The sequence below is a fragment of the Pipra filicauda genome, unplaced genomic scaffold, assembly GCF_003945595.2.
Source record: "Pipra filicauda isolate LSUMZ 115617 unplaced genomic scaffold, ASM394559v2 scaffold116_size3395265_pilon, whole genome shotgun sequence".
Classification (NCBI taxonomy): domain Eukaryota; kingdom Metazoa; phylum Chordata; class Aves; order Passeriformes; family Pipridae; genus Pipra; species Pipra filicauda.
Genome location: NW_024103618.1, coordinates 231,543 through 249,444, shown reverse-complemented (window position 1 = coordinate 249,444; position 17,902 = coordinate 231,543). Strand labels below are relative to the sequence as shown.

The 17,902-nt window shown below is 36.8% G+C and overlaps 1 protein-coding gene across 1 annotated transcript in view; it reads right to left on the bottom strand.

The window, feature by feature from the left end:
- Positions 1-874: 874 nt before the first annotated feature.
- The window catches only part of GRXCR1 (glutaredoxin and cysteine rich domain containing 1), a 39,067-nt gene continuing 22,039 nt past the window's right edge, over positions 875-17,902 (bottom strand). The window contains exons 3-5 of the mRNA XM_027722579.2: positions 11,189-11,428; positions 3,691-3,756; positions 875-1,172 (exon numbers count right to left, since the gene is read on the bottom strand). Coding sequence (XP_027578380.1) covers positions 993-1,172; positions 3,691-3,756; positions 11,189-11,428 — 486 coding nt within the window. The 3' untranslated portion in view covers positions 875-992. The remainder of the gene's footprint in view (positions 1,173-3,690; positions 3,757-11,188; positions 11,429-17,902) is intronic.

The window sequence follows — 17,902 nt, the reverse complement described above, 5'->3', positions numbered from 1 at the left end:
ACAGACTGATAGCAGCAACAGAAGGAAGATGTGCAACATCAACATAAGCAGATGGTGCTGATTTGCTAAAGTTATCCTGTTAAAAAGTATTCTGTGGAAGTGTGTGAATGGTAATGCACTTCCAAACTGGAATATATTCAGTGTGGAGAGCCCACAGTCTATTCAGACTAAACGCTAACTAATTGTCTTGTGCTTACGCTGGGGAAGGTATATACAGTGCTGGAGTTGTCTGGGCACAGACCAGTGGCCTTCCTGGAGAGAACAGATGCTCTAAAACACTCAAGCCAAGCTGGACATCAAACCACATGAGTTACTAAGAAGAAAAAGCTGAAATCTTATCCTCAATTACTTTATATGCAATTTATAAAACTGTCTGATGTTCTTTCTTGATCACTATAAGATACTCCAACAAGGCTAGTAACATCTACCATGTTAAATGTTTATGTAACTTTGTCTAACAACATTAATTTTGTACCAAATAGAAAGCAGTACTAGAAGAGAGAGCTGATTTATGGGGCTTTCAAGAAATGTTTCTGTTCCTCTGTTTACACATACAGTTCAGGCCAGAATTCATCCATAGTGACTTTTCAGGGAAGTGCTAAGTATGGAAGTTCTTGGGCTAGTCGACATCATAAAATCTTTATTCTCAGTTTAAAAGCAGCACTACTCATAATCTGAAGTATAAGTAATTTTGCTAAGAAATACATACTATTGCTGATAATCCCCTATAGAAAAAGGGAAACATTCATATAATGTGGTAATTTTTCCAGAGTACAAGTCTCTCTATAAAGAAACTAGAAACAGATATTTTCAGAGATCATGATATGGTTGGCAACTGAAGTTTACAAAATTCTAATGATCAAACCAGCAGAAATATACTACAAATGGATTTTTATTGACTGAATTGGATAAACAGGTTAATTTAAAAAAAAATCATATTACAAACTGGTGCAGTACCATAAAATTAGTTTGAACACGTGGACATGCCATCTTTAGCCTGCACAGCTTCTGCAGCGCTGTAGCCCATTCTCATTGCATGCAGTACACTTGAGGGCTTTGAATGAGTCCGTAAAGCAGTTCCGAAACACAGACATCTTGCTCCCATGGCACGCTGAACACAGCAGGAAACCAAAGCCCCCACAAGAGGGGCACTCATGAGGATGCTGGACTCTCTGCTCAAAGAATGTAAGAAAGACAAAAATGTTACCTCATCAACCACCACAAGCTCTAGGACAATGAGGACTCTAGATGAGCCGAGAATACACATTTTTGTTCTCATTTTCGCAATGCCCACCGTCCATCCCACGGGAAACCACCATGAAAGACCATTACATCTGCATCTTCCTTTGGTGAGATCCACATGAAGTGGTTAGACAGGCTCACTGCAGGTACAGTGGTCACTTTATACCTTAATAGCCTGCACTTATACTTTCCAAAAAAGCTAACTAAAGGATAGCTTGCATACATTACTTGGATGTTATTTAGGTCTAGATTAATTCTCGGAAGTATTGCAATTGACTGAATCCAAACTCCAGGCAGTTTATGCTGATGTTATATTTTCTATACTGTATGTTAAGATATTGTGACTTTCAGCATTTGCATGCTTCTGCTGAACATACTACACTTATTACAGTTAAAGCTGATGATATAAAAAGCAATTCATAGCTTCTGACAAGTAGTGCTCAAGGAAATAAGTAGTGTATTCAAATTTATGGGTATAGAATGCTGAAGCTTTAAGTGTAAAGAGGAAAGATCACCAGTGTTCAACAGTTATACCCAGGGAAAATTGCTGCAAGCAAGGTCTTGGGCACCTCAGTTACACTAGTTTCCAAGCAAAACAGTAAATTTACTTTATTCTGTATTGGATTAAAGACAATGGAGAAGACAATAAGAGATTTCAAAGATGTTTTCGAGTTTCACTTGCTGAAAATGTGGCTAGTTTGCTTAATGATTGCTTTAAAGTTCTATATCAGAGAAATAACAGGTATGCCACTTTGGGTACTTACCATTACGGTTTAATATTGCGCTATTGAGTAAAGACTTTACAGGTTTACTCACAAAGAAAGAACAAAAATCTGTACAGTTCCTGATAGTATTAATCTGAAGAATTACATACCACTAAAAATTAGTGACAAATTACTACCAGAGTATGATAAAACACCTACAGATAACGTAGTACCTCGCTTTCATCAAGAAAAATAGAAATATTTCTTCAAAACAATTTAGCATTCAAATGATTGTGCCAAAAAAGCAGGGGTTTCTTTGTCCTGTAGTTCATAAACTTGACATTCTTCTTCACCAGGCAAACAGCTCCTATTACTATTAGCTTCTCCAGGGACAATGTTTGGAAGTATTTAATGTAAAATCAGCATTCTTTTTATCTCAGGTGTACTCACATCTTTCGTAATTTATGATGATGGTTTACTTCATTGGACATTATTGCAAATAATCTCAAAATTTTAAAAGAATAATATTTTTAATCTTTACATTCATTATTACTTCTTAGGCTTGTAAATATATAGATACCTTTCCACACAGTTAAGAGAACTAACAAAAAACCAAAGTAAAATTCCTTTAGCTCAATTCCTTGAACAATGGCCATTTTCTTCTTGAATATGCTTCACAAAAAGACAAATTCATTTAGTGATGAACTCAAAGATATATGGTATACAGTTACTCAAATCATATGCTGTAATTTCGCTAAATGAAGGGAAAGAAAAACTTTGGGGATAAATCAACTAGTACGTAGATTTCATTTGCTCTTTCACAATGTCTTTTACAAATATCATATCCTCATAACTATTTTTAATTTTTATGTTACACACTTCAGAAGTTTATGTGTTATCTTAATTTGGCTAGGTGTGATTTCAAAATAACAAGATAATTAATAGCAATACATTCCTTTTCTAAGGAGTCAGCTATCCATACAACCCAGACATTATCACACATATCTCCCCAAAATGTTCTTCGTTGCAGGATATCCAAAGGAAAAAAGAAAGTGCCTTCAGCAGCCAATAGCACAAGGCCAGCAGAAAAGTCATGACCAGCAGATATCTAGCTTACAGCAAAGCTGTGAGAGCAGACCCACAATTCAAGTGTTCTCAGGGAGTGTGCATCAGCTGTTCCTGGTAAAAAGGCAAACTTGCCCCAGAGAACTTCAATGGACACAGCAAAATAAGAGCTGAAGAAAGGCATGATAACCTGTAACTTGAAATTTGTGCAAATTGGTATAATGGGAGACTTCCAGCATTTGCCCAGGTTTTGTACATGTCCAGCTATAGGTCTAGCCAGAACACAGATATACAGATTCTCAGTACGTTCACTGTAGCACACAGGGAACTGGTGTAAAATCCACACAAGAAACCTGACTCCCCCTAGCGAGGGTGAAGGTTAAATACCAAAGATGATTTAAAAGGTTGAGGGAAAGAGAAAATTGTTTGCCATTCCCACTATGACAAAATCAAGTGAAAAGAGAGATGGACATTTTGGGTTAATGTTATCACCATTCATGTTTTCTTAAACTCAGTGGGGTATGATACTATGATATCATTCATTCATAGAGAAAAACCAAAAAGCATTTGGGATCATAAGTTTATAACAGAAGAAAAGGAAATGGTAAAAGAAGAAAATCTACTCAATTACAAGTCTTCAGTGTATATTCCCTATATTTATTTGCAGAAATACAATTACCTCAATTTTCGTTAAGAGATCCTGCAGTTCCCCAGATTCATTCATTAGTAAAATTTTCTCAGCACCCTATTGGGAAGAAGAAGAAAAATGTCAGCCTCCTTAGCATCTTAGAAAAAACAGAAATGATTAGAAGATTTGGTCTTGAAATTTTAAACAGGCTGAAGACAAGTTTGACTCACATTAAGTATAGTGCAATTAGGTCAACCTTAGGAAAGCTAGAAGGAGAGCAGAATCTAATCGCAGGTCTGATAGTAATGCCTGAAGTTCATTACCAGGTGATGTATCACATTGCCTGTTTTGTAAAAAGTGACGCAGCTTGGAAATTCTGTTTGTGTTCCCTTTATTTTACAGAGTGTGTTTCCTGACAGAATAAAAAATATGTCTAGTTACCGTGTCAAAAAATTACAATTATATAAATATACAGCACATCAGAGAATGCAGCAAAATGAGAGGAGGAAATTCTATTTCAAATATTCTGGCAGTTAAGCATTGAATTAAGACATAATGTGCCTAATGTATAACACAAGGACAAAAAGGGTAATGAAAATACTGTAACAAAATTAAAGTCAGACACAATAATGAATAATAATAATAATTTAGTCTGACTACATTAGGCCTCCAAAGGGTTCTGTGTCCTGAACCAAGGCAGTACTGAAGTGTTGAGTTTTTTTTCCTCCTGAAAGTAAATGCTAAGAAATCACTGCAGACAAAATTAAAGTGTCAGGGATGATATAAAAGTTTTTGTTCCCTTTTCTTCTAATTAGAGGGCCACATTTGAACATCTATACTTCACTTGCAAAACCAAATTCATTGCATACTGCATATTGCCAAACAAACCAAACAAACTTGCAGACACTTTTGATCAGTAGATCACAAGAAACCAACAAAAGGTGAGGAAACTGAGGCACAGATGCACAGGCCTTACTTTCTGCTAAGGGCAACTGGCCACATCTTGACCACGAGGTGAGTTCATGCCATTGTGCTGCCCCAGTCAGCTAGTCCCTGCAGATTCTTAGATTTCATCTTTGAGGTTGCTTCCAGTGTTAGCCAGAAGGTGTGGTGGGATGCTAGCATAGGGCTGAGGGATGTGGTGGGATGCTGGCACACATCTCAGATATGCCATTACTTTCAACTCCCCATGAGCACCTCTCTCCTTGTTTCTGGGAGGACCAGGAAAAGCTATTGGTGAGCACAGGGAACACATATGTGTTTCTCATATACCTTTAAGTGTCCAGCCATTCACAGGGCCTTGCTGGTGTTTACAAAGGCTACAAGCATGTAGCCCAAAAGCCAAATAAGGACCACCAAATATTACAAAGGATTTTGTATGACACCCTACCAAGGTTATTTTCCCTGTAGAAAGGCTTTTTGCTCTGGCTTTGTACAAAACAGAAGCACTTTTGACTCTGTGATGATTTTCATTTTAGTTAAAAAGGATAATATTAATATTTTGGTAAAAATGAAAATATGAATATTTTAGTGAAAAGGAAAATATTAATATTTTAGAGGATGTTGAGTGCCATTTTTTGAGTGAACACTACTCAGAGTGTTACACTTTCAAAGAGGTTTTTTTTAAAAACTATCCCACAAGATAGTTAGTTGTGGTTAATTAATCACAGAAGATAGGAGGCTGATCAGCTAGCCTTCCTTGTGCTGACTCTTCCATTGAAATCTATTATAGATCATGGGCACAGAGTGTACAAGCTCCAACATATGCATTAGGCTCTCTGAGTCCTAGAGAGAGCAGCTTTTAGCAGTCTGTCAGCCCCTTTCACACTTGTCCTCTTATCTTTCTCTGCTTTCATACAGAACAGGCAGTGGAAGTGATTGGCACAACAAAGTGGGGATTTGCCAAGGCAGCCCATGGAGTATTAGTTCTGGGCCTGAATACACTGCATCAGCTTAAGACAAAGCTTGTGCTGCCCATCTGATGCAGAACAATAAAGGTTTGCCACTTTATCGATGGAACTGCAGCACGGCAAATTCCTTAAATGAGACAAGCCCCAATTTGCCCTCGTTTAGGAAAGAATCTCTTCTCTGCAGCAACAATTGGCAAAAGCATTCCTGTAACATCTGCTCCATGCTACAGTGATGTTGTATGATAATGCTGACTGGCTTTTACAGCAGTGTAATTAAAGGTCTGACAGGTTTGTCATTATAGATTTATATTTTAAACGATTTATAAGGCCAATGACATTCAGCTGAGTTCCTTTCAAAGCTATAGTTTTTAATTTAAAAACCAAACATCCAAATGTCTATCAAAGTTTTTAAGTGTTTCAGTGTGTCTTTTCTGAGTAACAGCTACCCCAAGTGAAATATAAATAAAGGACAGTCTGCAGAGGTTAACCTTCCCTTTGGATCTGTGAGTCTTAAAACACAGTCTGTAATTAATAGAGTGATTAAAGCAGCTGTTAAATAAGTCCAATATCTGCTTTCTGACCAAAAAGCGATGCCTTTCTTTTTCTTCCTAGGTTGTGCTCAGTGCACAATTACCCACAAAGGGATGTGAAGCAGTAAATAGTCTGTCCCTACTGAGATTAACATAAGGAGCATGAGGCACAGTGACCATAATGTTTAGAGAATCATCAGGGAGAAGTGAATTTTCAGTTTTGTTAATCAGTTAAATTTCAAAGCAGCAGCCTGTGAATTCCTTATCTACTAACTTTGCTAGCTGTCTATCATGGGAGTCCAGGGGCTGTGGTCAGACCTTTGCCCTTCTTTTGGCAAGGAAATGACACAGATTTGGCTAAAATATTCAACAGGTTTTCTAGACCCTTTTAATTAATAAGATTATTTTCTCAATTATCTCTTGAGAACATCCAGAAATTAACATCATGTTTCAGACATTGAATTCCTATATATAGTTCCCATTAATTGCAGAACTAGGACAAATCCAAGGTCCACTAAGTTTTCTACTGCCCCAGCTCTGTCCTCACCTGTCTGTTGCTCACCTCTCTTGTATATAACCCATTACCATTTTTGTGATGTAATTCTTCATCAAGGAGTAAACACAGATATATGGCTCTGCATTTGGCTGTACTAGAATACCTGCTGGTTTTGGGAAGCAGCCTCTCTTCCACATCCTTCCCTATACACAGAGAAAAATTAGCATGGCACTGCAACATCCCTCTTGTGGACACATTTCCTGTGCAGATAAATTGCATGCCCTATTTCCTTAAAAACAAACTTTTGCTAAGTATATAAGCAAGGCCTCTTGCTAAGGCAGCAAAATGCCCTCACACACTTCACCATCACTGGACCTGCCACATTTTTCACTGTGACTTACCAAGGAGATGGGTTTTATATACCCCTGTCTCTACCTGGAACTCACACACTCTTCAGTCTGCAACACTACACCTCTCACAGCAAGGTGCCCCTTGGCAGCAGATACCCATGGGGTATGAATAAGTGCCTGGAAATCTGCCCTTAAACTGAAAATTGCAGTATAGTACCAGCACCAGAAATGTTGAATTTGGTATGCAAAGAACAGGAAAGGTTGATGTGCAAAGAGTCATCAGAGAAACTGAACCCTGCAGTTCCTGAAATGTTAAACTGCAAAATGGAGGAAACAAGTGGGAAAATGTTAGGTGACTCGATGCAATAATTACATCATAGTTTTACTGTCACAGAGCTATTCATATCCACGCCATCAAGTGAATACCAGGAGTATGTGTTTAACAAAACTTGGAGGCTACAGAGAGGTACTAATTATATATGGCCACTGGAAAGCAGCTACAAAGAAACTGTTAATTCCTGTTTAACAAAAAAATATGTTACACATGTATTTTCTAGAAGTTAGTTACAAAAATAGCCTCATCATTCTTTGGAAATGATCATACCCAATGTGTCAAATAAAATAACTTTACTGTAAATTTCATGCTGTTGTTCATTAATCATAGCTGGGAAAACCAAACAGGAAACATTTTCTTCAGGAAAAAAGTATTAAATTCACATATCTGAAAAAACATCAAGTAGGTTTGTATGGCAAGTGAATGCTGTAATTCAATCATATATTCCAAGTGGAAAAGAACCATGTATTTTTAAACTATTATGCTGTGAGTTAATATGTTTACTAAGGATGACTTTATTTGCCCTTTTTTATGTGCACCTTTTCTAGGGTTTGCATAGCTTAAACTTTTAACAATTCTGAGTGCCTTTGTAAGAGTTAATGAATGCTCCATAATTTTTTTCTGTGTAGCTTTCTGTTTTCTGGAAGTAATTTTTTATTCTGCGTTGGTATCCCAGCAGATGGCATAATTCCATTTCAGATGGAGACAACCTCAGGTGAAAAGGAGGGATTAGGTCAGGCGGTAAAGACCGCGCTGCAGAAAGAAACTGCAATTTCCTGACAGACTGATATTTAGATTGTGTGTGTCAAGAAACACAGTGATTCAATCCTGAAAAAATGAGAAGATTAAAAATCCTGCTATACTGCAGCATGCAGGACTTTGCTTGACAGGGGCTAAATATGATTTTTCTATTGCTTCTGTCCAAGTCACAGATTTGTTTCACTGCCCCCGTGCAGGCAGTGATAAATTCCACAGCACTGTGAATATTTATCCACACAGCCTGCGGTGTTCTAACAACTTTGTCCATGCTTCTGAACGGCTTGGGTACCATATACTCCATCAGATGCACATATGCTGTTTTCTGGTGATTTTGTTACTTTTATCTCAATAAGAATAATCTTGTCACCTTTAAAAGGGTTCATATTTCAATTAGGGGAAGGGATATTTTTTTCTCCTTATGACTCACTGAAAGGTGTGTGGCTCAATATGGATTCTTTTTTGTATTGCTACATTGCATCTCTTTCAGGGAGGAATTTTTCAGGAAATAAATAGTCAAAATATTCAAAATTAGAAAAAAAAAAAGAAAAAGGAAAATATTGCATGATTTATTTACTGACACACCAAGCTTTGTGATTTCTGTGTTTCATTAACATATCAGAAGTTAATTATCATAAAAGGAATTATAGAAATGTCCACTGTTACTAATGAGACCAAATTCTGTAATTAGTTCTCCATCAGATTTTAATGAAACACAAGCCTAGCACATGTTCCAGCCAACATACTGCCTTTGGGGGTCATTGATCAGGAGGTCACTGTCTTGGCAAGGTGAATTGACTGGGGGGTAAATACCTCATTGCCAGACCTCCTCAATATGCCAAGTGCCCCCTTCTTATTTCTCTTCCTAAACGAACAAATGTCAGCTTCTCTTGTGAAGCCATATTAAGAGAGAGAAATAAAAACTACCATACAATAATGAGGTTTGCCACTTTTACCAACCAGAGTGTGTGCACACAGATCCCTTGCCAGGCTCACCCTGGTGCTCTCCTTTCCCACAGCCCTGCCTGCCGCTGGAGCTCTGTTCGCAGCCACAGAGGGCTACCCAAGTTAGCTCTGCTCACACTGGACTTGGTTTTGTCACAGCAGTTAACCTCAACTAAAGCACTTTAGAGAATGACGGTGTAGCAAGCAGCAGTGCCCCCCAGTATGCAGATAATTAGTGGACAGCCGTGGGGAGCAGAAACCTCCTCTGGGAGTGGGTGTGAGGCACACCCACAGTGGCAGAGGGAAGGGCTGCTGCTGTCCCGTGCTCTCTGTGAGCAGAGCAGGCATTTCAGAGACTGTTCCCTGCCTGAAAAGCTGTTTTTTTCACAAATAATGTCATTCTTACATGGAATAACTTTAATCCTCTCCTGGAACTACAGTCTGTTCCCGTTAACTACAGTGTGCCTCATCAATTTAAGGGAAAAAAAAAAAAAAAAAAAAAAAAAAAAAAAACCAAGGAAAGAAAAAGAAGAAAACACATACCAAATCTGATTCTTTTTTTTTTTTTTACCTATAGGAGGTAGATTTTTTTTCTCCCACAGAAAACTGTCTTCCTAATTTGCTTGCTTTCTTTTCTATACCTCTCCAAAATATCATATACAGTAAATAGAGAGCTCTAATGAGATCTATTGCTTTGTTACACTGTTGCTCCTCTGTTAAAAGACAAGTTTCTCACACTCTTCCAAAACAAAAATAAATAAAACCAGCAGTGACTTAATGGGCCATCCGTCATACCAAAATGACTGTAGCCAGGCTTCTGCTATAACTAAGCAAATAATTTATTCAATCAATTTGAGTATTTTATCTGAATTCTTTTGAAAAATTGATGACACATGGACTGAGATTTTCTTGGAGTTGGTCATAACTCACTACTTATATTTTTAACATGATTATTAGGTGAGGAAGTCTTAGTCTGAAGCCTGTTGAATTTTAAACTGCTATTGAAAGAAGCACTTCTGCTGCTGGCTGGCTGGAAAACTCCAACTCAGAGTTTTGATAAAAGCATATGCTACTATGAAGTAAAAATCACTGTCTGCTAATATTTCACACACAGGCAATTTTGCAGCTGCTGTAGTGGTCTGGCAGGCCCCATGCCAGCAAATGCATTTGTTATGGTGCTCAGGGAAGCCTAACTCATGCAGAATACTAGGAAAGCTAGGAAGGGGATGGGGAAAAAGACAAGAAAGGATATTTGACTGTTCATACAGGCCCAATATCAATTATGCCTGAATGTTGGTTACATTGCACTTTGTTACTTAAATGTTTTGTGCAAATGAAAGTATTAAGTGATGCAAACACAATAACCCCACTGTGTTTAAATATAGTTTATGCCTTCACAAATCATAGTCTCACAGTTGGTGCTAATTGCTAGCTTTTTACTACTTGAGACAAATCCCTTCTCTGAACTCTCAAGCTGTTTCCTTTGTGCCACTTTCCAGAATCTTTCTTTTGATTTTTCCTGTTTTTGAGAAATACATTTCAAAAGTACAGGCTGGTCTTAATGAAAAGGTGATTTCAATTATCAATAAGCTTCTAGACCTAGAGTCCTAGGGCACAGATGGGGATTATAGTTTTCCATTTGGAGTTTATGTCTCGCAATAGGGCAGAGTTGGGCTGTTTATCTCTCTCTTCTACAGGTAGACTTTTTTAAAAGTAAGTATTAACCAATTCTGTACCTAAAAGAGTGTTTAGTTGATTACATGTACGGATACAGATTACGTCATCTAAAATTCAATGTATATTTAAAATCTGACACTCCAAGCTGTTAGTTTCATATTCAACACAGATATTACTAAATGACACATTTATGCTGTGTGTGTTCATCTTTCTGAGTAAACCATACATATAGGTTCTCATGAATTAAAAAAAAAAATCCATCTCCCTAGATTATCATGGCTTCAGCTACAAAGATGAGCTATTTTTTAGGAAATAGAAGATAGCCTAGATTGTATTACTGTCTCTTATTCCCTTCCTGAAAAAAAAAATACCAGTTATTTTTTGTATCTTCAGATCAAACCTACCAGTGTGGGTCTGTGCAGCACGTCTTTGATTGTTCCCGTCATTTCAGCATTGTAGGCAATTTTCTAAAAACCCTACTTCTCATTCATCAAGATTTTCATCTGTTTTTCCCGACTGTAGAATAAAACATAGGCTCATGCTTTACTTACCCCAAGATAATGGCCATCGATAAACACAACAGGGAGTGAGGGAACTTCACAGACCTTCCTGCATCTTTCATCTAGTTCTTTTCCATAATCGCTGTTCAGAGCAATGTTTTTTTCTTCAAATTTAACTCTATGATTTTGAAAGATCTTTCTAACTAGTTCACATCTTTCAAAAGTAGTTCTCACCACACGAAGACTGGTTGTATAAATTACTATGCGGCCAAACTCAAGGACTGTTGATACCTGGAAAAAAAAAATGTTTCCCATTACATTAAGCAAGTTGTTAATAGCTTCCAAGTATTGAGTTATTTTATTTAAGATAGTATTTAAGAAAAAAAAAACAGCATCTCTCAAACACAATCAAACATTCAGCTTTTTTCAAATGTGAAGATGGAAGGGGAAGAATTAAGTTCTTGCAAACACCAACTTAAGGCAATTTAAGCTTTTTATCTAAGTAAGGTGCAACTTGACTTTTTATGGAAAGTTTTAGAGATGGTGAGTCAAGTTATACATTTTCAAGAAACAAATATATTTTAGATCCTGGTGGACTTCCAGCTATGAATAAATTGACACTGTTTTGCTGATGTCTGATTCTGTTAATACAGTCACTCATGTTTGCACAAAGACACTCTGGTAGGATCCAAAGAATAAACCTGCAGATCAGGTGATGTTGACAACCTGCTTTAAGCAGGACAGGAGCTTAAGCCAATCTTCAGCATAGTCATGAGCCAGTATTAGCTTAGAATACTTTAGGTGTCTCCACACTGAACTAGATTATGACTTCAGAGGGGACAGGTGTATCCCTAATTTTTAATGTGATTCCACAAAAAATTACTCTAACATCCAACCAACAATAAAAAAGTATATTTTATGCGTATTCAGTGTTCAATCCAGAGCCTACTGCAGCTAGGGCAGGCAGTTCTCTTGGCTGGAAAAAGTTTCACACTACAATTTACATTTGACTTTTTACCCCACTTTTTCATATGTAAAAGTTTATACTGCATCTTTCCTTTTGAGGATGAAAACAATTAGATAGGGTAAATACTATAGGGATTAGGTTGCCCAAGGGAGAATGATACATTTTCAAGAAGCCTGAGAATCAAAAATGTTATATTCAAATATATAGCTAAAATGCTAGGTTTTTAAAAAAGTGGCAAGGCATGTCCAAGCTTTCAAAATTATCCACTATATTCAGCAAACTATATTTAATTATTTCATCAGTATTCCAGGAGTAAAAAATATAAGTTAGAAAACAAAAAGCAGGGATACCTGTAATGCACTGTAGCATTATAGGAAAAATGAACATTGATGGGTGAATGGATAATTTTTTAATTACATCATGCAATTACATCATGTAAAGACACAGTTGTAAAATTGGTAGATGTCATTGCAGATTTTGCCACATAACTAGTCATGATTTATCTTACTGTGTAAATGTCAAAGAAAAAAATTCCTTGAAGAAAGCATATTCTGCTTAGAAAGGTGTTCACTACGTTCTTCCTACGGTAAAGAGGTCTCAGGGAAAACATTTGCATGTCACAGATCACTTACAGAGCACTGGAAGTGTAATTGCAAACATATGTAACAACGGCTTTGATCTCCCATTCTGGGGAGGAAGCATGTTGTGATAGGTCAATATTTATTTCTCTTTGAATGCATGTCAGAAATTCAGTTTTAGGAACAAACATTATAAAACGTGGGCTACTTTCCTTCAGCCTGTGTTTTACATTGAAAATCTGTTATACTGCTACTGTAGCACTGACTTTTTTCCAGTATGTTGTTCACACGTTCCAATTGAGAGAATTAGCTCATCCTCTACTTAAAAGACAAGTACTCTAGATAAACACTGCCATATATTTTAGTAACCACACCTGGGTTGCTCAAAGGAAGAGGAGTTCATTGTTTTCAGAAGTAACCAAAAGGAGTTCTTAAAATATTCCTTAAAAAGAAAATTTCACATATTTGTTGTTTCTTCCTCTTTGGAGAGGTAATACATTTTGAAGTGCAAAACTATTCAACAGGATGGAAACTCTTGTTCCTTCATAGTTCTAATCTCTAATGCTGTTTGTTCCCCGACACCAGAGGCTGGCAGCATCGGTACAGACAGTCATTATCTGGTGAAGCATCAGGGCTGTGGTGTCCCTACAGCATACAAATAAGCAGCTGAAGAAACGGAAAAATGGAAAGTTGTAAAGTGATCTGGAAAGATATCAAGTGGAAGGTGTGTACACAGAGTCCCTTTATGTTTATTCCTTTATTTTTTCTAATGTGGCAGTGAAGAAGTACCCTTGTTTGCCCTGCGAAGAAGTATCAAGAGCACTGACTAAATAATTATTTAGGGAAATTTTAGTAAAAACCTTGTTTTCTGGAATACAAACACACATAACTTGTCCTTGGCAGGACTTTATCATAGCAGAAAGATCCTTCTTGTCGCCCACCTAGAACTCATAATTAAAAACAGTGTTTCTCTTAAGAAGAATCTATGCTAATTCTTATTCTGCTACCCAATTAAATGGCTACGTCCTGCAATATTTAATTACTAGAATACACTTTTGAAGTAAACCAGTAAACACTGTGCTTTTCCTTCCTAGGTTGGAACTGTGACAAAAACATAATAAATGAGAAGGAATATAAACAAATTAATAGAAAGACACTTTAGACAATGAACTTTACAGTTTAGCTTAGCAAACTTGAAATTAATCATTTAATTCACAAATGCACATAAAAACAAAAGGCAATTCTCTAGTTAATAAGCATGACAAAACTTTAATAAAGCTTTTAACTTTAATAAAGTGAAAGTTGAGCAGATGAACATAGCAAAAGATTTGGAGCAACTTATATTGACCACTTTCTTGCATATCTTGTAAGTGGAAATTCTCATTGAAACATAAGGCTTATGGATACCAGTTGGCCAGAGGTGGCAAATATTGTGTCAGGTTCAGGAAGCCCTGTGCACATGGGCCAAGAGTATGCTTCAGAGAAAGTGTCTGTGTGGAAGGATTGCCAAGGAAGGGATTTTCAGAGCGAAATAAAGTTGCTTTAGTAGCAGTCCTTTACATAATTTACAGCTCTTAGTTTAACAGCACAGCACTACCATCTCCCCAGGGATCAGGGGCAGTATCTGCTTTAGTGCATCAAACTGAAGAGCTTGCATTGGGAGTGTCTAGTAGGGCAGCAATAGCAGTAGCATGACATGCATCACTTCACAGCAGAGCCACCAATCCCAGTGACTCAGGGACAGCTGCCCCTTTTTTATTCAGTCCAGAGAGAAAAAGTAAGTAATTGTTGCACTAGTTCAATCCTGTTCATGACTGAACATGAGAAAAACAAAACATCTTTCTTATTTTGCTCCTTACTCGGTCTATTCCCAGATTTCTTTACCAGGCGGATCAGGCCTTTTGCAAATCATAGAATGACTTGGGTTGTAAGGGACCTTAAGGATCATCTAGGTCCAACCTCCCTGCCATTCATAGGGACACCTTCCATTAGACCATGTTGTTCAAAGCCCCATCCATCTTGGTTTTGGTGTACAACTGGGGGAAACTTATCCCTCTTCCACTGCACTGGTGTCCATCTGACATGGTTGCAACTAAATATAATAATTAACTGAGCACGTCTTCTGCAAACAGTATGAGGGATGTCATACATGAGGCTAAATTTATGAGCTCATCATCAAGAGAGACCACAGAACAGAGAAAGAAATCGCTGATGAGAAAGAGAAAGCTTAATAGAGCAAGCAAATGAGCAATAAAACCAAGGGATGCAGGGCCTAAAAAGAGGACTGAAAAGACAGAACTAGCAAAAAACAGACAATAAACGAAAAACTGTCAGGATACTGACAAAGGACAAGTAGTAAAAACTAAATGTAGAAATAAAAAACATGAAAAATATGACACAAAAGAAAAAAAAGACAGGCAGTGAAATGAAACAAAGTAAATGACAGAACAGAGAGAAGGTCACTGAAAGAAGACATCCAGAACCTCTTTTAAAAGAAATCCTGGTAGTCAACAACAACAAATACATTACAGAATGTGTGAATCTTCAAGTTGTTTCAATATATTGAAGTATTCTTTGAAAACTTTTGTGTATTACTGGAGCTTTAGAAATAGAAAATTTGAGAATCTCACTCCTAAAGTACGTGTTTAAGAATTACCTCTTCTGTGTAACAACTGCCTTGAAAATAATAATAGACTTCTCAGTAGCTCTGAAAAAATACAACAGTCAGGTGTTTCCATGGTGCTTCTGAAAGCCAAATAAATATGTACACCATAAATCTCCCACAGACTTCTCTGGATTCAGGTCTTCCCCACTGTATCTTATCCCTGACTTCAGGATTCAACTGCAACTGAAGCAGCAGCAAGATAAGTCTGTGTTTTATATTGGTCTCATAGCTACCTTGGCCCTGACCAGTCCTGCCAGTCTCAGCAGATATCACTCACACTCCAATTTGTGAGGGGAATTTATAAAATGATTTAGTGAATAGCAATACGAGATTATTTCCTCAGCATAATTCTCATTAATTGCTTTCTAAAGGCTATAGACTTTCTTTCATGTAGTTTATGACATTTTTATGTCTGCCTTGCTGGCTTTGAGTGGCTTTTTATCTTTAGACCAAAACTCTTATCATGGACAATTTTGCAGAATGGCTAAGAACCAGCCAAAGTCAGAGCAGAAGGAGTGACCCAAACCAATGCCTTTCTGCTTGTAGTGTAAGGACCACTGCTGGATGTTGGGCCATAGGGTGATTGCTCCTAAAACAGTGGTAACATTTTCTTTCTGAAAACCTTTTCATATGAGCGTGTCTGCAAACAAGTAAAAAGACAAGTCCAGCAGTAAGACGAATGACATAAACCTCATTTTTATTTGGTTGCAGATAAAAACCATGACAGCAACAGAAGTAGTCATGGGTTTATTTTTTAATCTTCTTTCTGGATGGAAGGCATAAACATGAGTTTTAACCTCTTTGGTGTGAAAAGAAAAGCTATTTACGTTCATATTCATATGTAATTAATTTCAGTGGTGGCACCACCCACAAATTTACACTTGATTTTTTTTTAAGTACAAAGTAACAAAAGAAAAAAATCACCAAACCTACTCTATACTTTGTATTAAATATTAGCAATTGCATTCTAGCAAAAGTAGAATGTTTTTCTGCTACGATTGATGAGATGGTGTAAAAACTGATAAAGCTGAAATGCTTTAAAACATATGAGATTTTTAAAGGTTTTTAGTATGTTCAGATATAACATTCAACTAATGTTATTCATGCGGTAGTGAATTGCTTCTGTAACCTAAATCAATGGCTGATATGCCCTTCTCTGTCTCAGAATATCATCTTTCAACTTCTCAGAGTGTTCTATTGAAATATGCACCCCTTGGCTCTGTAATTAGATACTATCAGAGTGGGAGAAGTATCTACTGTCCACTAAGTAGGCTGAGGCAGCAGTCTAGAGCACATTACAAACCCTGTGCCAGATTCTTCAGTGCTTAAATGAAGCTTTCATAATATCAAAAGAAAATGCTAAGAGAAAATGAATATATACATATATACGTATGCTTGCATATCTAAAAGCTTTGAGTTAAGCTGCTCACTTCATAATTGGCATTATGTGGCTTATAGCTTGAATTGTTGCCAATAACTGAGTGGCAAGAAGAATTGTGGTCTAACACTAATTTCTGATCATAATCTGGTTTGGACTTTCTGTTTTTATTTTACACTCATAAAAGAAGAGAAGAAAACAGCTATGACTTTTTTGTTGAAGAAGTTCTGTGGACAAAAAAAGCAATTTAAGGATTTAATTTCTGCAAGATTTTCCAGCTTTTACTAGCTTTTGAGTTCTAAAATGCTTTCAAAACACATAGTAAAAGTAATGAATACTTTCTGAAAGATTATTTTAAAGTCAAAACTGTGAACAAAAATTTTCAATTTTTTTCTACATGACACTTCATCAGAACATACATGTTTTCAGAAATGTTTTCATTAAATAACATTTAATGAAAAACATACTTTTCCTCAGGTCTTTGCTTACATGACAACATGCAACATTTTTTGAATGAGATTGAAGGAGATTGAAGGTTTGTGTTGTAGCAAAAACGACAGTATTTGCCATCAAAACAGCATGGTACAATGCTAATGGAGTTGGGAACCAGTCCATTCTTCCTGTTGGTTGCCTGGTTCAGATTAAAGGTTTAATGTCATTTCTCAGGAAGAATTGATTCGCTGGTCAGAAGACCTCTTCCAACCAACAGACTTCATTGACATAAGTAATTTACACATTCAGGAGGAATTGCAAGTGGTCCCCAGCCATGGAGTGCACTCTTGTTACAAAATAATGTTCCCTTTCACTTTACTGTTTGCAGTTCCAACCCTTCATGAGCTCTCACACAGCAAAGCACAATTTGCGCTTAAATTTAAGTTTACACTCTCTCTTAAGTGCTTGTTACATTAAGATTACAGTCCTATTTGCATTGTCTTCAAGGACCTAGCACTACATCAGTATTTTCAGTAAAATTCAGAACTTTATTAAATTCAGAAAATTGCATTTTATAGAAGCTGTGTAGAATGAAGACTGACTTCTTCAATAGTGCAAGTCGTATACTCAAGTCAAAGCATGTACTGACTTTCTCTTAAATATATACCTTCAAAAACACTATACTTTTTCTTACATGGTTTTGGTAATTAAAGGGACTATAACTGCATGACTTGTAGTCTGTGAC